The sequence below is a fragment of the Aotus nancymaae genome, unplaced genomic scaffold, assembly GCF_030222135.1.
Source record: "Aotus nancymaae isolate 86718 unplaced genomic scaffold, 86718_ANA_hifiasm-v0.15.2.pri h1tg000064l_1, whole genome shotgun sequence".
Lineage (NCBI taxonomy): Eukaryota > Metazoa > Chordata > Mammalia > Primates > Aotidae > Aotus > Aotus nancymaae.
In genome coordinates this window covers 6,801,589-6,828,425 of record NW_026988479.1, presented here as the reverse complement: position 1 = coordinate 6,828,425, position 26,837 = coordinate 6,801,589, and the positions used below count along the sequence as shown (strand labels likewise).

Genomic DNA, 26,837 nt, shown 5'->3' with positions numbered 1-26,837 from the left:
TCCAAAGCATTTCGTCTCCCCAGAAAGAAACCCCATACACATTGCAGTCATTATGGATTTGCCTATTCTGGACAAGTCATATAAATGGAATCATCATATGTAGCCTTTTTGTGTTTGGCTTTTTTTTGTTGTTAACCTAATGTTTTCAAGGTTCATCTATGTAATATGCATCCTTTTTATGGCCAAATATTCCATTGTATTGACATACCACATTTTGTTTATTCATGAGTTGATGGACATGCCTTTTTTTTTTTTTTTTTTTTTTTTTGAGATGGAGTCTCGCACTGTGACCCAGGCTGGAGTGCAGTGGCATGATCTCGGCTCACTGCAACCTCACCTCCTGGGTTCAAGCCATTCTCCTGCCTCAGCCTCGCAAGTAGTTGGGACTACAGGCATGCACCACCATGCCTGGCTAATTTTTTGTATTTTTAGTAGCACCTCTACTAAAATTACAGGTTTCGACATGTGGCCAGGATGGTCTTGATCTTTTGACCTCATGATCCGCTGGCCTTGGACTCCTAAAGTGCTGGGATTACAGACATGAGCCACTGCGCCTGGCCCATGCCTTTTTACTTTTTAAAGAAAGCACAATTTTTTTTCAGATTGTGGAATCCATTCACTCATGAAGTATCTAGTGCCTATAATACTACATTTACTTGGGGTATGTAGTTTTACTCATTTACCAAGCTTAGGACTGGGAATTCAAAGATGAATAAGATCTTCCCTCGGGGAACTTTTTTTTCTAGTGGAAGAAACAGGCATGTGAACAGATAAACTACAGGACAATCTAATGAAGATACTATTAGATTTATAATCTAAGGTAAAGTGTAATCCCAAAAGTCAGCAGCTAACTCTGCTTGGAGGAATGAATAAGAACTTTTTAGAGGAGGTGACGTTTAGAGCTAGATCTTTAAGCATAAATAAGAGTTTGCCAGAGAGAGTGAGAATATTTCACGTCGAAGACGTAGCTTGTACAAAGGCATGAAACTGGTATATCTTGGCACCTTTAAGAAGATCAGTATGATAGTAATCATGGGTAACATGAAGTGAGTCTGGAAAGGCAGATCTGGGCCAGCCCATGAGGAACTTTACATCTAAGCAAAGGAACTTGGATTTTATTTTTTTGGTGTCTGGGAGACCAGAGGAGTTTGGCTAAATGACGTGGCATTGCTGCTCATTTAAGGTCTATTAGAAGACTTCATATCCAGTGAAGCCCAACTTTTTATTTTCTCCAGAAAATTTTGTCTGTATTAGGAACCTTTTTCATGCCTGTAATCTCAGCAGATTACTGGAGGCCAGGAGTTCAAGACCAGCCTGGACAATGTGGCGAAACCCAGTTTCTACTAAAAATACAAAAATTAGCTGGGCATGGTGTCACATGCCTGTAATCTCAGCTAATTGGGAGACTGGGGCACAGGAATCTCTCGATCTCAGGAGGTGGAGTTGCAGTGAGCAAAGATCATGCTACTGCACCCCAGCCTGGGTGACAGACTGAGACTCTGTCTCAAAAAAAAAGGAATATACCTCCCACATACACAAAGCATTCCTTCTATTGTAGTGTATTGACTTACCTGAAATTATCAAATATATTTATTTCTTTGCTTAGCTACTATTGTATCATCTCCCAGAGCAGGTTCTTTCTTGTCTTGCCCTAACCAGTGCTTGGCATAAAATAGGTACCTATCTGTATTTAATAACTGTTCTACCTCTAATATCTTAAACTTGGATCCTACCCTGTGATTATAGCCTCCTATTCCTTGTTCTCTCTGCCTCCCACTCTCCTTTTTTGTGTTTTTTCAGCACTTTGACTATACTGCCTCCATTTTGTTCTGTTTCCTTATCCCATCACTATGTTCCCTAATTAGCTTAGATCAGTTGAGCTGTATTCTAGTCAGTTTGTCCGTTTCCATAGCCTTCCTTTCCTTTTGGCCCATATACCTGTCAAAACCCTTACCTTGGCACAGTTTGATCCAAATTCAAGCACATGAGTGCCTACTGGAGAAAATCACCTAACTGTAGTTTGTGGCCAGTACATTGTCATAGTCTTCAACATTATGTAGATGTACAGCATTGCCTGGAAATCTTATGTTTTCTATTCAATATTCACTCATGTACCAGTGAATGATGGGGCTGTGTTCTTAGAAATGCATTGTTAAGCAATTTTGTTTCTGTGCAAACATTACAGAGTGACTTACACACACCTAGCTGGTATAGTACACACGTAGGCTGTATGGTAATAGCCTATTGCTCTTAGGCTACAAACCTGTACAGCATATTGCTGTGCTGAACACTGTAGGCAGTGTAACACAATGGTAAGTATTTGTTTATCTACACATATCCAGACATAGAAAAAGTACAGCAAAAATATGGTATAAAAGATAAAAAGTCGGCCAGATGCAGTGGCTAACACCTGTAATCCCAGCACTTTGGGAGGCCAAGGCAGGCGGGTCACCTGAGGTCAGGAGACCAGCCTGGCCAACATTGTGAAACCCTGTCTCTACTAAAAATACAAAAATTAGCCAGGCATGGTGGCACACTCCTCTAAACCCAGCTGTTGGGAAGGCTGAGGTTAGGAGAATCACTTGAACCTGGGATGTGGAGGTTGCAGTGAGCTAAAATTGCAGTACTGCACTCCAGCCTGGGCAACAGACTGAGACTGCATCACACGTAAACAAAAAAAGATAAAAAGTGGTACACCTATATAGGGCACTTACTGTGAATGGATTTTGTGAGACTGAAAGTTCCTGGGTGAGTCAGTGAGTGAGTAGTTAAGTGACTATGAAAGCCTAGGACATTACTGTATATTACTATAGGTTTTATAAATAAACACTGTATACTTAGGCTACATTAAATTTATTTAAAATGTTTTTCTTCAATAATAAAATTAACCTTAGCTTATTGTAACTTTTTTACTTATAAACTTTTGAATTTTTAAAATTTTTTGAACTCTTGTGTGGTAAAACTTTGCTTAGGATACACACACATTGTACAACTGTAAGAACATGTTTTCTTTATGTCCTTATTCTATAAGCTTTTCTCAATTAAATGTTTTTTAACCTTTTTGTTAAAAACTGAGACACATACCATTAGTCTAGGCCTGCACAGAATCAGGATTATCAGTATCACTGTCTTCCATCATCTTGTCCCATTGTAAGGTCTTTAGGGGCAATGATACACATGGAACTGTCATCTCCTATGATAATAATGCCCTTTTCTAGAATACCTCCTGAAGGATCTGCCTGAGGCTGTTTTACAGTTAATTTTTTATAAGCAGGAATACACTTTAATGATGAAAACATTAGTAAATACATAAACCAGTAACATCGTCTTTTATTATCAAGTATTGTTTATTGTACATAATTGTATCTATTGTACTTTCATATAACTGGCCGTGCAGTAGGATTGTTTACAGTAGTATCACCACAAACATATGAGTAATATTTTGTGCTATCATGTTATGACAGCTACAGTGTTACTAGACAATAGGAATTTTTGAACTGCATTATAATCTTATGAGACCACAGTTTGTTGTTGACCAAAACGTTATATGGTGCATGACTGTATTTTATTTCCCAACAACCACTATTCTCTTTTTTACTCTATACTGTCCCCATACCTTACCACCTTTCCCTTATATTCCTTCACCTACTTGACAAAGAAAATGGATCTCTCTGACATGGATTCCCTCAGCACCTTACCTTCATATCTACAAATCTTTCTGCACCCACATATGTCTTTAACTCCTTTCTTTCCAGCCTAGTGTGAGAGTTATTTTCATTGAGCTAATATTTTCACCCATGCTCTATATCCTGTTCTCTACTTCTTCAGAGGCCTTGTATTTCTCCTCCACCTCAGATTCATTGTCATCAACATATATGTAAACATATTCAGATGTGTCATTTTTAATAGCAGAATATTGATCACTCTCACTCTACCTGAGGATTCATTTTCTTTCTGTCTCTCTCTCTTTTTTTTTTAACCAGTTGTCTATTTTCTTTACTCCTATTCACTCTTCCATCCCCTGTAATCTGACCTCTGTACTCTTTATTCCTTAGAACTGTCCTTGCCATGGTCACCAATGACTTTTGCTTTTGTAGTGGATGCTTTTCAGTGACTGCCGTGGTATTTCTTTTTCCTTTCTAAAATGTTCTTTTTCATTGGTTTCCATGAGACCACTTTCCTTATTTTCATCCTTAGTCTGTTCCTTTATAGTTTCCTTTGCATAGTATGAAAGCACAGTTTAGTAGAAACAGTTGAGTGTAATGCAAGTCAGTGTGGTATAAGGAGGAATCTCTGGTTTAGCCTGGATAACTAGGTAGGTCTTTATCATTTACTAGCACACAGACATTTGCTAAAGATTAGACAGAGGAAAACTAAAATTATATTTTCTGTCAAGAATTTGGGATGAAGATGTTTTATGTTGCCAGTTATATATAGTTTCACATATGTTGACAGGGTTAGAGTTAAGGCTCCCTTAAGGAAATGAAGAATTGTGCCTGATGAACAACCCACACAATGGCAGAAAATGTTCACAAACTGTGCATCTGACAAAAGTCTAATATACAGAATCTATAAAGAATTTAGCTGGGCACGGTGGCTTACACCTGTAATCCCAGCACTTTGGGAGGCCGAGGCGGGCAGATCACAGGGTCAAGAGATCGAGACCATCCTGGCCAACATGGTGAAACCCCATCTCTACCGAAATACAAAAAAATTAGCTAGGTGCGGTGGTCCACACCTGTAGTCCTAGCTGCTTGGGAGGCTGAGGCAGGAGAATTGCTTGAACCCGAGAGGCGGAGGTTGCAGTGAGCCGAGATCACACCACTGCACTCTAGCCTGGCACCTGGCAACAGAGTGACTCTGTCTCAAAAAAAAAAAAAAAAAAAAAAAGAATTTAAACAATTCAACAAGCAAAAAACAACCACAATAAAAAGTGGACAGTCCAGGTGTGGTGGCTCCTGCCTGTAATCCCAATATTTTGGGAGGCTGAGGCGGGCAGATCACAAGGTCAGGAGATCGAGACTATCCTGGCTAACAAGCTGAAATCTTGTCTCTACTAAAAATAAAGAATATTAGCTGAGTGTGGTGGCATGCACCCGTAGTCCCAGCTATTTGGGAGACTGAGGCAGGAGAATCATTTGAACCCAGGAGGCAGAAGTTGTAGTGAGCCGAGATCACACCACACTGCACTCTAGCCCGGGCAACAGAGTGAGACTCTATCTGAAAAAAAAAAAAAAGCAGGCAAAAGACATGAACAGACACTTCTCAGAAGAAGACATCCAAGCAGCCAACAAACATGAAAAAATTCTCATCATCACTAATCATCAGAGAGAGACAAATCAAAACCACAATGATACACCATCCCGCATTATTCAGATTGGCTATTACTAAAAAGTCAAAAAATAACAGATGCTGTTCAGGCTGTGGAGAAAAGGGGATGCTTATACACCCTTGGTGGGAAAGTAGTTTAGCCACTGTGAAAAGCAGTTTGGAGATTTATCCAAGAACTTTGAAAGAGAACTACCATTCTACTCAGTGGTCTCATTACCGAGTAGAAATCCAAAAGAAAACAAATCTACTAAAAAGACACATGCACTTGTATGTTCATTGCAGCATTGTGCACAATAGCAAAGACGTAGACTCAACCTAGGGGCCCATCAGTGGTAGATTGGATTAAGATAATGCAGTACGTATGTACTATGTAATACTACACAGCTATAAAAAAGAATGACATCAGCTGGGCATGGTGGCTCACACCTGTAATCCCAGCACTTTGGGAGGCTGAGGTGGGTGGATCCTGAGGTCAGGAGTTCGAGACCAGCCTGATCAACATGGTGAAACCCCGTCTCTACTAAAAATACAAAAAATTAGCCAGGCATGGTGGCACGTGCCTGTAATCCCAGCTCTCAGGAGGCTGAGGTGGGAGAGCTGGAGGTTGCAGTGAGCCGAGATTGTGCCACTGCACTCCAGCCTGGGTGACGGAGTGAGACTCCGTCTCAAAAAAAATGAAAATAAAAAAAGAATGAAATCCTGTCCTTTGCAGCAACATGGAGGCAGCTGGAGGCCAGTATCATGAGTGAATTAATGCAGGAACAGAAAACCAAATACCTCATGCTCTCAGTTATGAGTGGGAGCTAAACGTTGGATACTCGTGGATATAAGGATGGCAACGGTAGTCTCTGAGGACTAGTCGAGCAAGGTGGGAGGGAGAAGGGCAAGAGTTGAAAAACTTAATTGTTGGGTTCTATGCTCACTCTCTGGGTGACAGCATCAGTTGTGCCCCAAACTTCAGCATCATGACATACATGCATGTAACCTACATATATACCCCCCAAATATAAAAGTTGAAATTATAAAAAACAAATAGCCTATTGTAACTAATGAGAAACAGCTCCTGGCATATCCATTCTCCCATTGCCTAGCAACTGCCCTGTCATTTGTATTGTGTTTGGTTCACCAGATAGTTGTCACTCAGTTTGTTTTCTCTTTCCCTTCTTTCCTACCTCACCCACCCTATTAATCTTTTAAATTGTGGAATGTAATGCATATATAAAAGTGCATAAAACAAATGTGATGTAATGTTTAAATATGTACTGTAAAGTAAAGATCCATGTCAGCATTATTTGGTCAAAACATAGAACATAGTAATTGCCCCAGTTCACCTAGTATGTCCCTTTTCTGGTTACACTTTTCCCTCTACCTTACTCCTAGAAGTAATTACTCTCCAAACTCTTGGGGCCATTACTTACTTTGTTTTCTTTATAGTTTTAAAAACTAAGTATGAACCCCTAGACAAACATTGCCCATTTTTAACCTCTATGTAAGTGGAAAAATACAGTAGCTATCTCTGTGTGTGTGTGTGTGTGTGTGTGTGTGTGGGTGGGTGGGTGTGTGAGAGAGTCATTCTCTGACATCTTTTGCTTGTGGTCTGTTTTTGCCTATAGCTGAAATTCATTCATTGTGATAAATTTTTCTGGAGTGGAATTGCTGGGAACAACTTCATTTCTATTGGGATTTGTTTGTTTAGTACATATGTATAAATTTTTAAAAACCTGTTTTCTAAAGAGATTGTGCCAATTTATTTTTTATTTTTATTTTTTGAAATAGGGTCTTGTTCTGTCACCTATGGTGGAGTACAGTGGCATGATGATAGTTCGCTATAGTCCTGACCTTCCAGGTTCAAGTGATCCTCCCACTGCATCCTCTCAAGTAGCTAGGACTACAGATGCGTGCTGTCATGCCCGACTAATTTTTTAACTTTTTGTAGAGATTGGGGTCTCACTATGTTGTCCAGGTTGGTCTCGAACTCCTGGGCTCAACTGATCCTCCTACCTTGGACTCCTGAAGTGCTGGGATTACAGGTATGAGCCACCGCACCCAGGAGTTTATATTCATACCAGCAGCATATGAGAATTTTCACTATACTTGATTGCGCTCCACTTTTTTTTTTTTTGCTTGTTTTTGTCTTGTAAATCCTTTGCTGTTATTTAAACTGAAAACTGTTTTATTTTTCACTTTTCCATATTGGAGAAATAGTAACAAAACTACTTAAAAATATGGGTTAACCTTATTGTGTCATCTTGGTCCATGACACGAAATCAATACGTATTTTCATTATGTTAAATATACTCATGTATATTTATTAAGTTAATGCTTTTAAAAATCATAGGATAATGATTTTATATATACTAAGTCATAGTTGCCACTGTTATTTTTAAATAAAAATAATTTTGTTTTACCTTTATTTTTAATCCTAAGTTTTCAGCCATGAACTGGTGATATTTTATATAAAGATAAAATAATACAGTTTTGGGCTTTATTATATAGGTTTATTTCTAAGAACATATATGGAATATTTATTAAAATAACTCTAATGGATCTTTACTTTTCTTTCAAGTTGGCCTTTACCAGAGTTTGATCCAAGCCAGATTCGACTGATTGTATATCAAGACTGTGAAAGACGAGGGAGAAATGTCTTGTTTGACTCCAGTGTTAAGAGAAAAAATGAGGACATATCAGTATCGGTGAGCATCATTCTTGATTTGGTTGACTTTTAGTGTTGAATATTTTGATAATTCCAGAAATATCAAGTTAAATAATTGGGGCTAAAGGAGAAGGAAATGACTGGATGTTGGGGCTAAGGGATAATGAAATGTTTGGTGAATCTAACATTTTGATTTGAATAGCTGAGGAGTGGTTTGATGCTTAAGAGTCGTAGAATTGGAGATGGTCAAGCAGACAGTTAAAATCCAAGGCTAACCAGAAATGTGATAAGCATGTTTTCTTTGTATTTAGACTGCTAACAACAGCTCAGCAGAACTTGTCTGAGACTGATTTATTTATTTATTTGTTTGTTTTTTAAAATTATCTCTTGATTATTTTTAATTACTTTTTCAGCATTTATTGAAGTTTTGGTTTTTTTTGTATTTGATCATATCCTATTGAATTTCAGCGTATAACCTAACTTTTAATCTTAATTTTGATTAATGCTGTTCATTGTGTGTTTCTTCAACTGCTGCTTTTTTATGTTAAACCGCCCTGTAAGAATCAACTCATGCTGTTTTTTGAACTCTCCCTGCATGCCTTTTCTGGGATGATGCTTCATTAGTCTCATTAATTTCTCTCCTGCTGATGTCTTTCTTTTTCCCTCTCAGTTAGCTCTTCTCTTTGCTTGGAAACATTCACAATGCCTCTTTACCCAACACCCACAAAATAATTATTTTTTACTTTTTCCTTCAGGTTTGTGTTTGTTTAGTTCAGGCTACTGTAATAAAATACTGTACACTCCATGCCTTAAACAAGATACTTTTATATCTCTCAGCATATTTGGGTTTTTTTGTGAGGGCTTTCTTCTGGGTTGCAGACTGCTGACTTCTCACTCTACCCCCACATGGTAGAAAGAAGGGGAGAGAACTCCTGACAGTCCTTTTTGTAAAGGCACCAACCCATTCATGAGTACTTCACTCTTATGATCTAATTATCTCCTAAAGTTCCCACCTCCTCATGTCATATGGTGGGTTAGGACAACATACAAATTTTGAGGAGACACAGTATTCAGTCCATAACAGTGTTCTTCTCTCTCTTTTCCCATGCCTGGCCCCTTTGTCCCTCTCAGTCATCTTTCTTGGTGTCTATTGGTGTCTCTTATTCTCCCTTTATCTCTCTATTACTCAGGCTCTCTAGAGTGCCTCTTCTCAGTCTATCTCTTGATCTCTCCTTGGTCGATTTTAGTCTCTGTCTCTTGGTGTTTCAGTAGTAATATATTGACTCTCTTCTCAAAACTATTCAGTTATTACTCAACTTTCTGAAATTTGCTTATAAGCCTACCCTTCTTTTCATTATAAAACTTTTCTGGAAACTCACCAGTGTCTAGAAATCAAACATTGCTGACTACTTTCAGTCCCACTTATTTTATTGTGCCTTTATTGTATATACTATCTCTCTTAATTGAAAATTTATCCTCCTTCAGGGTTTATTTTATCACAACTTTATGAATCCTTTCTGATTTTCTCTAGGTATATTTATTTTCTCCTCCATCAGAATTCTCATCGTTTTTTGCTCATATTCATAGCCTTCTGTAGCATAGCAGTATTTGTATGTGTATTTGTTATTAGACTGGGAAAAAAATGTTAAAGTAAAAAATTGTCCTGTTACTTACCTTTATTTCCTACACTGCATGCTGCCTTACATGTGGTAAGTACTCAGGACATATTTTGATCAGTTGTAATTAATGTTAGGAAGTTTCTTTTCAAAATCCTGCAAATACCTTCCTGAAGATTTTATGTCTTCCTTTTGAACACTACTGTACATACTGAAATACTCATTGTTTGTCGTGGGTTCTATCTATGGAAAGAAGGACATTGTGTTGTGAATGTTTTTTTAAACTTTCTACAGTATAATTTGGGTTCATACATAATGATGGCGTTATGTTTTTTACATTATTAGCAGTTTGCTGAATGAAAGTAAATTATTCAGCTTTACTGTATTTGTAAAGTATTATATTTTGTTCTGCTAAATGTTAAGTAACTTATGATTTTCTTTCTTAGTTTTAAAACAGTTTTCTTAGTTTAAAACAATTTACAAGAGAATAAGGACTATAAATATTATTTTGAACATACAGTTTACCAAAGCTTTTTTTTCTTTTGAGACAAGGTTTTTTGTTGTTGTTGTTGTTTTTTGAGACAGGGTCTTGCTCTCTCGCCCATGCTGGAGTGCAGTGGCACAATCGCAGCTCACTGCAACCTCTGCTTCCCAGGCTCAAACAATTCTCATGCTTCAGCCTTGCGATTAGCTGGGATTACAGGTGTGTACCACCACACCTGGCTAATTTTTATATTTTTAGTAGAAATGGGGTTTTGCCATGTTGGCCAGACTGGTCTCGAACTCGGGCTCAAGCGATCCGCCTGCTTTGGCCTCATAAAGTGTGGGATTACTGGCATAAGCCATGTTTCCTAGCGTATTTACCAAATTTGTATTGAAAACATTCTTTTTTAAAAAATTAGAACATAATGTCACTGTGAGTTATAAACAGAAAGTCAAGCTTTAGAATGTGAAGCTTGCAAAATTGTTTTACTCTGTTCTCTTTATCAAAAAAGGAATTAAAACATTTTCTCATTTGGAAACAGCTGTTTTTTGGGGTTTTTTTTTAATTCAAACTGGGAATAGGCTCTGTCCTTCCTTCCCTCCTTCTTTCCTTCCTTCCTTCCTTCCTTCCGTCCTTCCTTCCTTCCTTCCGTCCTTCCTTCCTTTCCTTCCGTCCGTCCGTCCGTCTGTCCTTCCTTCCTTCCTTCCATCCGTCCGTCCATCCTTCCATCCGTCCTTCCTTCTGTCCTCCTGTTTTGCTATGTTGCCCAGGCTGGATTGAATTCCTGGGATCAAGCAGTCCTCCCTCTTCAACCTCCCAAGTAGCTGCACTAGTGGTATGCACTACATAAATGCTTTGATTTTGTTTCAGAAACAAAAGTACTTTGCATGCTCAAATAGTGTGGTATGCACCAGTGCAGCTACTTGAGACAGTTTATTATCAGCCGGAATCTGAATTTTAAGATTATTTTTGAAAAAATATCATTTGAAAGTCGCCAGGTAGGAGTAGAGGATAGTAATATTTGGGCTCACCCAATTTTGAGTGTATTTAATTAAATCAAAATCCTATTAATGATTCTTGTTTACTTTGAAGCTATTCCAGCATTAAAAAATGGTCATTGTAAAAATACTTACTAAAGTCCTTTTAAATGTGTAAGACAAATGGTAGTTTTCCTTGTAAAGATTATAGGTGATCATAATTCACTTTTTTGAGTACCTTTTATCTGGAGTGAGAGAGAAGCCAATATTTCACAGTGGAATATTGATCCATTTTTACGTTCGGTTGAACCAAGGAATTGTCTGTGAAGAATATAACAGTACTTTACTAACATAAGGAGATTATTTTTGTATTTCTGTGCAAAGCAAGCATTGTGTATGTAGAGTATATTTGATGGGATTGCAGAGAAAATTAGGAAACTATACATTTTATTACATCTTAAATTCTATACACAGTGAACTACATAAATGCTTTGATTTTGTTTCAGAAGCCAAAGTAATTTGCATGCTCAAATAGTTTCTTATATAAGTTGAAATAAAATTTTTTTTAAAATTTTTTTCAATTTATTTATTTTTATTGCATTTTAGGTTTTGGGGTACATGTGAAGAACATGCAAGATTGTTGCATAGGTGCATATGTGGCAGTGTGATTTGCTGCCTTCCTCCCCTTCACCTATATGTGGCATTTCTCCCCATGCTATCTCTCCCCAACTCCCCACCCCCCACCGTCCCTCCCCTATTTCCCCCCAACAGACCCCAATGTATAGTGCTCCCCTCCCTGTGTCCATGTGTTCTCATTGTTCAACACCCGCCTATGAGTGAGAACATGTGGTGTTCGATTTTGTGTTCTTGTATCAGTTTGCTGAGAATGATGGTTTCCAGGTTCATCCATGTCCCTACAAAGGACGTGAACTCATCGTTTTTGATGGCTGCATAATATTCCATGGTGTATATGTGCCACATTTTCCCTGTCCAGTCTATCATCGATGGGCATTTGGGTTGGTTCCAGGCCTTTGCTATTGTAAACTGTGCTGCAATGAACATTCATGTGCATGTGTCCTTATAATAGAACAATTTATAATCCTTTGGATATATACCCAGTAATGGGATTGCTGGGTCAAATGGAATTTCTATTTCTAGGTCCTTGAGGAGTCATCACACTGTCTTCCACAATGGTTGAACTAATTTACACTCCCACCAACAGTGTAAAAGTGTTCCTTTTTCTCCACATCCTCTCCAGCATCTGTTGTCTCCAGATTTTTTAATGATCGCCATTCTAACTGGTGTGAGATGGTATCTCAATGTAGTTTTGATTTGCATTTCTCTAATGACCAGTGATGATGAACATTTTTTCATATGTTTGTTGGCCTCATGTATGTCTTCTTTTGTAAAGTATCTGTTCATATCCATCGCCCACTTTTGAATGGGCTTGTTTGTTTTTTTCTTGTAAATCTGTTTTAGTTCATTGTAAATTCTGGATATCAGCCCTTTGTCAGATGGGTAAGCTGCAAAAATTTTTTCCCATTCTGTTGGTTGCCAATTCACTCTAATCACTGTTTCTTTTGCCGTGCAGAAGCTGTGGAGTTTGATTAGGTCCCATTTGTCTATTTTGGCTTTTGTTGCCAATGCTTTTGGTGTTTTGGTCATGAAGTCCTTGCCTACGCCTATGTCCTGAATGGTTTTGCCTAGGTTTTCTTCTAGGGTTTTTATGGTGTTAGGTCTTATGTTTAAGTCTTTAATCCATCTGGAGTCAATTTTAGTGTAAGGTGTCAGGAAGGGGTCCAGTTTCTGCTTTCTGCATATGACTAGCCAGTTTTCCCAACACCACTTATTAAACAGGGAATCCTTTCCCCATTGCTTGTTTTTATCAGGTTTGTCAAAGATCGGATGGTTGTAGATATGTTGTGTCGCCTCCGAGGCCTCTGTTCTGTTCCATTGGTCTGTATCTCTGTTTTGGTACCAGTACCATGCTGTTTTGATTACTGTAGACTTGTAGTATAGTTTGATGTCTGGTAGTGTGATGCCTCCCGCTTTGTTCTTTTTGCTTAGAATTGACTTGGCTATGCGGGCTCTCTTTTGGTTCCATATGAAGTTAAGGTGTTTTTTTCCAGTTCTGTGAAGAAGGTCATTGGTAGCTTGATGGGCATAGTGTTGAACCTATAAATTACTTTGGGCAGTATGGACGTTTTCACGATATTGATTCTTCCTAACCATGAACATGGAATGTTTCTCCATCTGTTTGTGTCCTCTCTTATTTCATTGAGCAGTGGTTTGTAGTTCTCCTTGAAGAGGTGCTTTACATTCCTTGTTAGTTGTATTCCTAGGTATTTTATTCTCTTTGTAGCAATTGTGAATGGCAGTTCATTCTTGATTTGGCTCTCCTTAAGCCTGTTATTGGTATATAGGAATGCTTGTGATTTTTGCACATTGATTTTGTATACTGAGACTTTGCTGAAGTTGCTTATCAGTTTAAGGAGATTTTGGGCTGAGACAGTGGGGTCTTTTAGATATACAATCATGTCATCTGCAAATAGAGACAATTTGAGTTCCTCCTTTCCTAATTGAATACCCTTTATTTCTTTTTCTTGCCTGATTGCTCTGGCTAGAACTTCCAGTACTATATCGAATAGGAGTGGTGAGAGAGGGCATCCTTATCTAGTGCCAGATTTCAAAGGGAATGCTTCTAGTTTTTGCCCATTCAGTATGATATTGGCTGTCGGTTTGTCGTAAATAGCTTTTATTGTTTTGAGATATGTTCCATCAATACCTAGTTTATTGAGGGTTTTTAGCATTAAAGGGCTGTTAAATTTTGTCGAAGGCCTTCTCTGCATCAATTGAGATAATCGTGGTTTTTGTCTTTGGTTCTGTTTATGTGGTAAATTACATTTATAGACTTGAGTATGTTGAACCAACCTTGCATCCCCGGGGTGAATCCTACTTGATCATGGTGGATAAGCTTTTTGATGTGCTGTTGCAGTCGGCTTGCCAGTATTTTATTGAAGATTTTTGCATCTATGTTCATCATGGATATTGGCCTGTAGTTTTCTTTTCTTGTTGAGTCTTGGTATCAGGATGATGTTGGTCTCGTAAAATGATTTGGGAAGGATTCCCTCTTTTTGGATTATTTGAAATAGTTTCAGAAGGAATGGTACCAGTTCCTCTTTGTATGTCTGGTAGAATTCGGCTGTGAACCCATCTGGACCTGGGCTTTTTTTGGGTGGTAGGCTCTTAATTGCTGCCTCGACTTCAGACCTTGTTATTGGTCTATTCAGGGTTTCGACTTCTTCCTGGTTTAGGCTTGGGAGGAGGCAACTGTCCAGGGATTTATCCATTTCATCCAGGTTTTCTAGTTTATGTCCATAGAGTTGTTTGTAATAATCTCTGATGAAGGTTTGAATTTCTGTGGAATCTGTGGTTATATACCCTTTATCATTTTTTATTGCATCTATTTGGTTATTCTCTCTTTTCTTTTTTATTAATCTGGCTAGTGGTCTGTCTATTTTGTTGATCTTTTCAAAAAACCAGCTCCTGGATTTATTGATTTTTGAAGGGCTTTTCGTGTCTCTATCTCCTTCAGTTCTGCTCTTATCTTAGTTATTTCTTGTCTTCTGCTAGGTTTTGAGTTTTTTTGATCTTGCTCCTCTAGCTCTTTCAATTTTGACGATAGGGTGTCAATTTTAGATCTCTCGTTGCTTCTCATTTGGGCACTTATTGCTATATATTTTCCTCTAGAGATTGCTTTAAATGTGTCCCAGAGATTCTGGTATGTGGTGTCTTCGTTCTCGTTGGTTTCGAAGAACATCTTTATTTCTGCCTTCATTTCATTGTTTATCCAGTCAACATTCAGAGAAAGTTGTTTAGTATCCATGAAGCTGTGAGGTTCTGGGTTGGTTTCTGAATTCTGAGTTCTAACTTGATTGCACTGTGGTCTGAGAGACTGTTTGTTATGGTTTCCGTTCTTTTGCATTTGCTGAGGAGTGATTTACTTCCAATTATGTGGTCAATTTTAGAGTAGGTGTGATGTGGTGCTGAGAAGAATGTATATTCTGTGGATTTGGGGTGGAGAATTCTGTAAATGTCTATTAGGTTTGCTTGTTCCAGGTCTGAGTTCAAGTCCTGGATATCCTTGTTAATTTTCTGTCTCGTTGATCTGTCTAATATTGACAATGGTGTGTTAAAGTCTCCCACTATTATTGTGTGGGAGTCTAAGTCTCTTTGTAAGTCATTAAGAACTTGCCTTATGTATCTGGGTGCTCTTGTATTAGGTGCATATATATTTAGGATCGTTAGCTCTTCTTGTTGCATTGATCCTTTTACCATTATGTAATGTCCTTCTTTGTCTCTTTTGATCTTTGTTGCTTTAAAGTCTATTTTATCAGAGATGAGAATTGCAACTCCTGCTTTTTCTGCTCTCCATTTGCTTGGTAAATCTTCCTCCATCCCTTTATTTTGAGCCTTTGTGTATCCTTGCATGTGAGATGGGTTTCCTGGATACAGCACACTGATGGGATTTGGCTTTTTATCCAATTTGCCAGTCTGTGTCTTTTGATTGGGGCATTTATTCCATTTACGTTTAGGGTTAATATTGTTATGTGTGAATTTGATATTGCCATTTTGATGCTAGCCGGCTGTTTTGCCCGTTGCTTGATGCAGATTCTTCTTTGTGTTGATGCTCTTTACCATTTGGTATGTTTTTGGAGTGGCTGGTACTAGTTGTTCTTTTCTATGTGTAGTGCCTCTTTCAGGAGCTCTTGTAAAGCAAGTCTGGTGGTGATGAAATCTCTGAGTACTTGCTTGTTCTCAAAGGATTTTATTTTTCCTTCACTTATGAAGCTTAGTTTGGCTGGATATGAAATTCTGGGTTGAAAGTTCTTTTCTTTATGGATGTTGAATATCGGCCCCCACTCTCTTCTGGCCTGTATGGTTTCTGCTCAGAGATCTGCTGTGAGTCTGATGGGCTTCCCTTTGTGGGTAACCCAACCTTTCTCTCTGGCTGCCCTTAGCATTTTCTGCTTCATTTCAACCCTGGTGAATCTGACGATTATGTGCCTTGGGGTTGCTCTTCTAGAGGAATATCTTTGTGGTGTTCTCTGTATTTCCTGGACTTGAATATTGGCCTGCCTTGCTAGGTTGGGGAAGTTTTCCTGGATAATATCCTGAAGAGTATTTTCCAGCTTGGATGCATTCTCTTGGTCACATTCAGGTATACCTATCAAACGTAGATTAGATCTTTTCACATAGTCCCATATTTCGTGTTGACTTTGTTCATTCCTTTTTACCCTGTTTTCTCTAATCTTGCCTTCTCGTTTTATTTCATTGAGTTGATCTTCGACCTCTGATATCCTTTCTTCTGCTTGGTCAATTCGGCTGTTGAAACTTGTGCATGCTTCGCGAAGTTCTCGTGTTGTGTTTTTCAGCTCCATCAGTTCACTTATATTCCTCTCTAAGTTGTCCATTCTCACTAGCATTTTGTCAAATCTTTTTTCACGGTTCTTAGTTTCTTTGCATTGTGTTAGAACATGTTCTTTTAGCTCAGGGAAGTTTCTTATTACCCACTTTCTGAAGGCTGATTCTGTCATTTCATCATACTCATTCTCCATCCAGTCTTGTTCCCTTGCTGGTGAGGAGTTGTGATCCCTTGTAGGAGGAGAAGTGTTCTGGTTTCGGGCATTCGCATCCTTTTTGTGCTGGTTTTTTCCTATCTTTGTGGATTTATCCACCTGTCAACTTTGTAGTTGTTGACTTTCTGATTGGGTCTCTGAGTGGACGTCCTGTTTCTTGATGATGAGGTTATTTCTGTTTCTTAGTTTTCCTTTTAACTGTCTGGCCTCTCTGCTGTAGGACTGCTGATGTCCACTCCAGGCCCTGCTTGCCTGGGGATCACTTGCAGCAGCTGCCAAACAGTAAAGGTTGCTACCAGTTCCTTCTTCTGCTTTGTACCAGAAGGATACCTGCCAAATGTCAGTCTGAGCTCTCCGTTATGAGGTGACTCTTTGGATATACGGGGGTCAGAGAGCTGCTTGAGGGAACAGTCTGTCCATTATAGTAGCTCAAGTGCTGAGCTGTGAGCTCCGTTGTACATTCAGAGCTGCTGGGCAGGTAAGTTTAAGTCTGCAGCAGCAGAACTCATAAACCCCCTTTTTTTCCCCAGGTGTTCTGTCCCAGGGAGTTAGGGCTTTATGAGTTTCTGCTGTGCTGCTGCCTTTTTTTTTTTTTTTTCCTTCGGGGCTGCCCTGCCCACAAGGAGGCAGCCTAGTCACTCTCAGCCTTCAGAGGCTTTGCTGAACTGCTGTAGGCTCCGCCCAGCTGCCGTGTGAACTTCCCTGCAGTCCTGTTTATATGGGTGTAGTTAGAACTGCCTCGGCAATGGTGGCCTGCCTCTGTAATGACGGACTCTCTCTGTAATGGCGGGTTTCCTTGGCTTCGGCGGGTCGCCTCAGCAACGGCAGGCTGCCTTAGCAATGGCAGACTGACTCAGTAGTGGTGGAGTGCCTCAGTAATGGCGGACGCCCCTCCCCCACAGATCTGGACCATCCCGGGTTCAGCTGTGCTTGCTGTGAAACTCTCAACGCAGAGCGTTTCCAATTGCTGTTTTTTTGTTTTTGTTTTTGTTTTTGTGGGGGTGGGACCAGCCATGCCTGATCACCTGGCTCGCTGCCTCAGAGCCTTTTGTTTTTTAGTTGAACAGTCGGCTCTCTCCCAGGTGTCCTGGTCGCCTGTTGTATAGGCGCTGGGATCTGTGTGATTTCCTGTGCAGCAACCCACTGCGCCGGCTGAAACTGTGGCTCTGAGATTTGTGGCGCTTTTTTGCCAGGGAATCTCCCGGTCTGGCTCCCTATTTCAGCTCCCCTTGCTGGCTAAGTGGAGATACAGTCCCGTTTACTTTGTACTGGGAACCGCTGCACCGGGGCGCAGGGAAAACAGCCGCACCGGCCAAAACAGCCACGCTGGCGACCTGTGGGACTCCTCTGCCTGGGAATCTCCTGGTCTGTGGGCAGTAAAAATCCATCTGGAAATGCGGCGTCCACTCACCCTCTGCACTTTCACTCGGAGCTGCAATCCTGAGCTGCTCCTAACCGGCCATCTTGGATCTTCCTCCCCAACAAAATTTTCGAAATAAAATTGTTAATCAGTGTATAGCTTTCTTAGAATACGTTTTTTCAGATCTGTTGTATTCTTTGAAAAATGACTGTTGAAGTCTAAAACCTGATTAAAGTGAGTATGTGTACTAATCTTAAAGAAGTGAAGAGAGCATTCTTGGATCTTGAGGAAGAAAGAATTCAGGGCAAGTCCACTAGGTGAAAGCAAGTTTATTAGGAAAGTAAAGGAATAAAGACTGGCAATTCCATAGGCAGACCAGCCCCGAAGCCTGCTGATTGTGCATTTTTGTGGTTATTTCTTGATTATATGCTAAACAAGGGGTGGATTATTCATGCCTCCCATTTTTTACACCATAAAAGGTAACTTCCTGACATTGCCAGTGGCATTTGTAAACTGTTATGGTGCTGGTAGAGTGTAGCAGCAAGGATGACCAGAGATCACCTTCGTCACCATCTTGGTTTTGGTGGGTTTTGGCCAGCTTCTTTACTGCAGCCTGTTTAATCAGCAAGGTCTTTATGACCTGTATCTTGTGCCAACCTCCTGTCTCCTTCTGTGACTTAGAATGCCTTAACCATCTGGGAATGCAGCTCAGTAGATCTCAGCTTCATTTTACCCAACCCCTATTCAAGATGGAGTTGCTCAGGTTCAAACACTTTTGACAGAAGAACCTTCCCATGTTTGAAAAAATATTAAGATGTGGTTTCAATATAAACACTAATATATTGGCAAATGGATCCATTGTGATTTTATCATGCTACTATCCTTATCCTAGACATTGTTTTTATGTCAACAATAGTGCAGTACTATTTCATGAGTTCCCATTGAAGTTATATGACTATTCACAGGGATCAGCTTTCACTGATTATAAACAAGGATAAAGTCATACATCAGTAAATTTGTATAACTTTGGAAAGGTGAATACAGATTTTAAGGTGTGAGAACACTCTGACACATCATACAGTGCTAATTGGGTAGTTGAGTCTTATTTATAATATCAAATTTGCACATAGGATCAGGAGGTCAGGCGTTCAAGACCAGCCTGGCCAACATGGTGAAATCCTGTCTCTACTGAAAATAAAAAAAAATTAGCTGGGCATGGTGGTGCATGCCTATAGTCCCAGCTGCTCAGGAGGCTGAGGCAGGAGAATCACTTGAACCCAGGAGGCGGAGTTTGCAGTGAGCTGAGATCTTGCCACTGCACTCTAGCCTGGGCAACAGAGCAAGATTCTATCTCAAAAAAAATAATAATATAAAATAGCAATTAAAATGACAAAGTGGGCCCAGCGTGGTGGCTCACACCTGTAATCCCAACACTTTGGGAGGCCGAGGCAGGTGGATCCCGAGGTCGGGAGATCAAGACCATCCTGGCCAACATGGTGAAACCCCATCTTTACTAAAAATACAAAAAATTAGCAGGATGTGGTGGCACACGCCTGTAGTCCCAGATACTCAGTAGGCTGAGGCAGGGGAATCGCTTGAACCCAGGAGGTGGAGGTTGCAGTGAGCCAAGATGGTGCTACTGCACTCCAGCCTGGCGTCTCAAAAAAAAAAAAAAAAAAATAGAGACAAATTGCTAATGCATACACTTAACAAAATCTGTCAGTTTAGAACTTTAAAAGTCTTCTTAAGGGACATGAAAACATACCTCAACAAATGGAAAGGCAAAACATATTCTGTGCCAGTACTCAATGTTATAAAATTGTCCAAAGTGCTTTGTGAAATAATGCTGTCACAGAAACAATGTTATCCTTATTTTTGTGTGTGTGGGGTGAGGTTAGTGTCTAGAACTAGATAGTGAATTCTAAAGTTCAAATGGAAAAAAAATTAGCAATGATTGGTTGGAAAACTGAAAAAGAAGGGTAGCGAGGATAAGTAGTCCTATCACATTTGAAAATTGCAATGCTGCACAGTCTCAATATTTAAAACAGTGTGTTATTGACACATAAATAGGCAATAGACTAATGGAACAAAATAGAGCATCAGAAATATATCCAAATACATTCAGGAATTTTGGTTTATGATTAAGGCATCATCTTAAATGGTGCTGGGATAATTGGATAGCCATGTGGAAGAAAGATTAATTTGGACTCATATTGTTATTACTTACTATTATTATTATTTTAGAGATGGAGTCTCACAGTTTTATCCAGACTGGTCTCAAAGTCTTGGGCTCAAGCATGAGCCACTGTGCCTGGCCTTAATTTGGATTTGTATCTTACAGTGTACATCAGGATGAAACCAAGTATATCAAACATTTGAATGTAAAAATATAAAGCTATAACATTACAAAGGAAAAAATGAGGGAGTTCCTATGTATCTGTGGAGTGGAAAAGGTATTTCTAGGCTAGGTGTGGTGGCTCACACCTGTAAACCCAGCACTTTTAGAGGCCAGCGTGGGTGAATCACTTGAGGCCAGGTGTTTGAGACCAGTCTGGCCAACATACGAAGGCCCTGTCTCTACAAAATCACAGAAATTAGCTGGACATGGCGGTGAGTGCCTGTATTCCCAGCTACTGGGAGGCGAGGGAGAAGAATCACTTGAGTGCAGGAAGTGGAGGTTGTAGTGAGCCAGGATCACATCACTGTACTCTAGCCTGAGTGACAAAACAAGACCCTGTCTCAGAAACAAATAAAAAAGGACAAACATGAACATTCTTCTACGTAACATGAACATTCTGTGTAACCACAATACAGCAAAAATACAGAAAATTATTTATGTATTATAACCAAATAATCCTCAGATCCCATTAAAAATTGGCAAGTTGTCCAAATAACATCCTATAGAACCAAAGGATCCAGTTGAGAATCTTGTATTGCATTTATTTGTTGTATCTCTTTAGAGATAGATCCCTTGCATGCACATTCACAATAGTATTCGAGCTCCTATGAGAATCTAATCCTGAGGCTGATGTGACAGGAGGTGGAACTCAGGTGATAATGCTCATTTGCCCACCACTCATCTCCTGAGGCCCGGTTCCTAACAGACCATGGACTGGTACTGGTCTGCAGCCACCCCCTGACTTAGAACATATAGTACTTAATTATTTTTGTTGACTGATGAAATGGTGGTTTGTGATAGTGGATAAGTCAAGCCAACTGGGTTTTGTCTGTAAGTAGATAACGGATTTACTAGCTCTTGTAACCTTGGCGAAGTTACCTAACCTGTTTGAGCTTCACATTTCTCATCTGTAAAATAGGATCAATAATATCTACCATGCTTCATATTAGAGAAAATGTACAATAAAACGTGGCATTTTGTTGGTGATCAATAAATAATAAGGTTATTAAGATGTGACCAAGGATACCAGTAGTAAAAATACCCATATTTTTATCAAGTGTTGAAACATACATGGAAATATCTGGTGAAGTCTCTGACTTCAGTTATGTCAGCCCCTCATTTTGACTGTTTTCTAATAACAGTTATAACTAGGTTGAATGCAGTGGCTCACACCTGTAATCCCAGCACTTTGGGAGACCAAGGTGGGAGGATCACTTGAGCCCAGGAGTTGGAGACCAGCCTAGGCAACCTAATGAGACCTTGTCTCTACAAAAAGTAAAATCAACTAGATAGGGTGGCACACGCTTGTAGTCTCAGCTCTGTGGAGATAGTTAGAATATTATAACTATTATATATAATATTATTACATATGTATGTATATAAAATACATACACACACACACACACACACACACGTTCCCTTAAGTGTTGTTAGGTAGGATTTTTCTTCCCATTAAGCAAATAACAAATTAAGGTTTAGAGAGGTCAATTAACTTGCTCCAGGATCCAGGTTTTGAACTCATATCTAGTTCTAAAGCTCTTATTCTTATTACATTAAATTTTTTTGTTAGAGATGATTTGGAGACTACTAAATGTAATTTTTAATGATGCCTTTGGTGATGTTGGTAACTATAGAACAATCAGTCTACAATAAATGATTTTATTCAGATTGTTTCCTCTAAAAACCTACCTGATATCTGTTAAATGGAAGACTGGACATACTGATAACTGTGATAAAGCACTGGAATACTTTTAGGAATATCACAGATGTTGGTGGATTGTAACTTTGGTAGTTGTGAACAGTGAAAGACATAGAGAAGTTGTTGGGGAGGAGAAAGAGAAAGGGGTGTTAAAAAAAAAAAGAAATACATTTTTCTTCCACACCAGACTGCACAGTCATCTGGTCCTAGGTTTATTCTCTTATTAAAAATTTATTCATTACATGAATATATTCTCATTTCAAAAGATTAAACATATATATTTATGTGTGGTTAAATCTAAAAGTCTCATTTGCATTTCTCCTTTCATCCCTGCATTTCTACCCAGAAAAATAGATAATTTTTTTATAACCATGTTACTTACGTTAACTTGGGTTTATTGTTATATTTAAAGGAATGAATAAGTATTTTTAAATGGTCTTAGTTTTAATTTCTAATTAAAATATAGGAAAATATTGATAGATATAACCTGTGTACACGAAAGGCTCTTGGGATCCTTGATAATTTGTAAGAACATTAAAGGTTGTTTGTTTGCTTTTTTTTAAGCAAGGGATCGTTTTTAAGCGAGAGGTTGTCACCCAGGGGGCAGTGCAGTGGTACAATCTCAACTCGCTGCAACCTTGACCTCCCAGGTTCAAAAGATTCTTGTGCCTCAGCCTCCCGAGTAGCTGGGATTACAGGCATGCGCCACCATGCCTGGCTAATTTTTGTCTTTTTAGTAGAGACAGGGTTTCTCCATGTTGGTCAGGCTGGTCTTGAACTCCTGGCCTCAAGTGATCTGCCTGCTTCAGCCTCCCAAAGTGCTGGGATTACAGTTGTGAGCCACCATGCCTGGCCCATAAAAGGATTTTGAGAGCAAATAATTTGAAAAACTACTGTAATATATTGTTACATCAGTATTAATGAATATCGTATAGGCCCTGGTAACCTAGAAAATTCTCAGGATGTAATAATGTTGGCCAGAAAAGTGCATTACAAACCCCACAAATTTTATTACAGTTATGAGACAAAGAATAGAAAATAGTACTAGAGAAAATATAGTAAAATGCCAACAGTCCTATTAAGGTTGTATTATTTTCAGTTATTTCATCCTTGGTTTTTCCAAAGGTTTTTGTACTATGATGAAATTTGTGTATGGTTAAAAATCTGTTAAAATATGAGTGGAAATATTATGTGTATTTCAGAAACTCTGCAGTGATGCTCAGGTTAAAGTCTTTGGGAAATGCTGCCAACTGAAACCTGGAGGAGACAGTTCTTCCTCTTTAGATAGTTCTGTAACTTCATCTTCTGACGTAAAAGACCAGTGTCTCAAGTACCAGGTAAGATCATTGATGTCATTTAGTTATTCATTCATTTATAAATATTTTTGAACATCATCCAGCAGACTGTGGGTATATAAATAGCAGTTAGTCCTTATCTTCCTAGAGGTTGCATTGAAGCTGGAGAGACAGATAAACAAGTAAGTTTATGAACTTTGATAAATGTTAGAATAGGAGAAGTAGAGAGCCATAGGTATAGGTTGCATGAGTATTTTTTCCTTATATTTCCCAATTCAGACTTACTGGTTTATTAGAATAATTTCTTATTTTATATACTTTTTCAATACTAAAATATAAACATAAATATAAAATACTACTGCCATTTCAGTTGTAGTATAAGATTAAAGTATGATTAGAAGTATACATAATGCACAGGTTTATTTTTCATAAATAATGTGACTTGTAAAATATAGAATTTAAACGTATTAGTAAGTATATATAGGAACTTCTCTCTAAATGTGTTACATTTTATATAAGATCAGTGTTGGTCTCATGCTCAACAAATGTCATCTGATGTCAATTTATTTGTGTCATCCAAGTTTGCATGAATCACAAGTATTTTATATTTACACAGTACCAAAATAGAATCTTGGCTTTTTAATTATTGGTAATGAGATGATTGTGTTTTGATGGAAGTTGATCTTTATACCTAATCAATGGGACAAGCTATGTGAAAGGAGTCTGAAATTACTAAATTCCAGATGGATTTACTGCACAGTTCCCCCTGCCTTCTTCTATTTCACTTCCCCTTTAGGCACAATACCTTAACAAATCCATAATAGTGCTGTGCCATACTACACCATCATGACTTAATGCCAGTTTGCACAACTTGGAAAGTTTCCTAATTTTTAAAAAATTAGCCATGTGGGCTGGGTGCAGTGGCTTACACCTGTAATCTGAGCAGTTTGGGAGGCTGAGGAGGGCAGATCACCTGAGGTCAGAAGTTCGAGACCAGCCTGACCAACATGGAGAAACCCCATCTCCACTAAAAAGACAAAAATTAGCCAGATGTGGTGGTTCACACCTATAATTTCAGCTACTTGGTAGCAGGAGAATCACTTGAACCTGAGAGGTGGAGGTTGCGGTGAGCCAAGATTGTACCATTGCACTCTAGCCTGAGCAACAAGAGCGAAACTCTGTCTCAAAAAGAAAACAAATTAGCCGTGTGTGGTGGTGTGAGCCTGTAGTCCCAGCTACCTAGAAGGCTGAGGTGGGAGGATTGCTTAAGCCCAGAAGTTCTAGGATGCAGTGAGTTATGATCATGCCATTGCACACCAGCCTGGGTGACAGAGTGAGACCCTGTCTCAAAAAAAAAATGTCTATATAGAGTGGTTGGCAAGATGGCCAAATAGGAACAGCTCCAGTCTGCAGCTCCCAGCGAGATCAATACTAAAGGTGGGTGATTTCTGTATTTCCAACTGAGTATAAACACAGCTGTCTGGAAGTTTGAACTGGGTGGAGGCTACCTCAGCTCAGCAAATCTGCTGTAGCCAGATTGACTCTCTAGATTCCTCCTCTCTGGGCAGAGCATCTCTGAAAGAAAGGCAGCAGCCTCAATCAGGAACTTATAGATAAAACTCTCATCTCCCTGGGACAGAGCACCTTGGGAAAGAGGCAGCCATGGGTGCAGCTTCAGCAGACTTAAATGTTCCTGCCTGCCAGCTCTGAAGACAGCAGCAGATCTCCCAGCACAGCACTTGAACTCTGGTAAGGGACAGACTGCCTTCTCAAATGGGTGCCTGACCCCTGTGCCTCCTGACTGGGAGACACCTCCCAGCAAGGGTCCATAGACACCTCATATAGGAGAGCTCCGACTGTCATCTGGCGGGTACCCTTCTGGGATGAAGCTTCCAGATGAAGGAACAGGCAGCAGGCTTTGCTGTTCTGCAGCCTTCACTGGTGATACCGAGGCAAACAGGATCTGGAGTGAACCTTCAGCAAACTCCAGCAGACCTATAGCAGAGGGACCTGACTGTTAGAAGGAAAACTAATAAACAGAAAGGAATAGAGTCAAAATCAACAAAAAGAATGTACACAAAAATCCCATCCGAAGGTCACCAGCATCGAAAACCAAAGGTAGATAAATCCGCGAAGATGAGGAAAAACCAGCATAAAAAGACTGAAAATTCTGAAAATTCCAAAAACTAGAATGCCTCTTCTCCTCCAAAGGATCACAACTTCTCGCCAGCAACAGAACAAAACTGGATGGAGAATGAGTTTGATGAAATGTTAGAAGTGGGGTTCAGAAGGTAGGTAATAATAAACTCCTCTGAGCTAAAGGAGCATGTTCTAACTCAATACAAGGAAGCTAAGAACCTTGAAAAAAGGTTAGAGGAATTGCTAACTAGAATAACCAGTTTAGAGAAGAACATAAGTAACCTGATGGAGCTGAAAAGCACAGCAGGAGAACTTTGTGAAGCATACACAAGTATCAATAGCTGAATCAAACAAGTGGAAGAAAGGATATCAGAAATTGAAGATCAACTTAATGAAATAAAGCGTGAAGACAAAGTTAGAGAGAAAAGAATGCAAAGGAATGAACAAAGCTTCCAAGAAATATAGGACTATGTGAAAAGACTAAACGTATGTTTGATTGGTATACCTGAAAGTGACAGGGAGAGTGGAACCAAGTTGGAAAACACTCTTCAGTAAATTATTCAGGAGAACTTCCCCAGCCTAGCAAGACAGGCTAGCATTCAGTTTCAGGAGATACAGAGAACACCACAAAGATACTCCTCAAGAAGAGCAACCACAAGACACATAATTGTCAGATTCAGCAAGATTGAAATAAAGGAAAACATGTTAAGGGCAGCCAGAGAGAAAGGATGGGTTCCTCACAAAGGGAAGCCCATGAGACTGACAGTGGATCTCTCTGCAGAAACTCTACAGGCCACAAGAGAGTTGGGGCTAATATTCAATACTCATAAAGAAAATAATTTTCAACCGGGCGCGGTGGCTCAAGCCTGTAATCCCAGCACTTTGGGAGGCCGAGGCGGGTGGATCACGAGGTCAAGAGATCGAGACCATCCTGGTCAACATGGTGAAACCCCGTCTCTACTAATACAAAAAAAATTAGCTGGGCACGGTGGCGCGTGCCTGTAATCCCAGCTACTCAGGAGGCTGAGGCAGGAGAATTGCCTGAACCCAGGAGGCGGAGATTGCGGTGAGCCGAGATCGCGCCATTGCGCTCCAGCCTGGGTATCAAGAGTGAAACTCCGTCTCAAAAAAAAAAAATAAAAAATAATTTTCAACCCAGAATTTCATATCCAACCAAACTAAGCTTCATAAGCGAAGGAGAAATAAAATCCTTTACAGACAAGCAAATGCTGAGAGATTTAGTCAC

The 26,837-nt window shown here is 39.4% G+C and overlaps 1 protein-coding gene across 2 annotated transcripts in view; it reads left to right on the top strand.

Moving 5' to 3' along the window:
* FNIP1 (folliculin interacting protein 1) overlaps positions 1–26,837 on the top strand; it is a 155,078-nt gene that overhangs the window by 52,969 nt on the left and 75,272 nt on the right. For both annotated transcript variants that reach the window (XM_012447430.2, XM_012447478.2), the window contains exons 2-3: positions 7,898–8,024; positions 23,360–23,494. In XM_012447430.2, the coding sequence (XP_012302853.2) occupies positions 7,898–8,024; positions 23,360–23,494 (262 nt within the window). The remainder of the gene's footprint in view (positions 1–7,897; positions 8,025–23,359; positions 23,495–26,837) is intronic.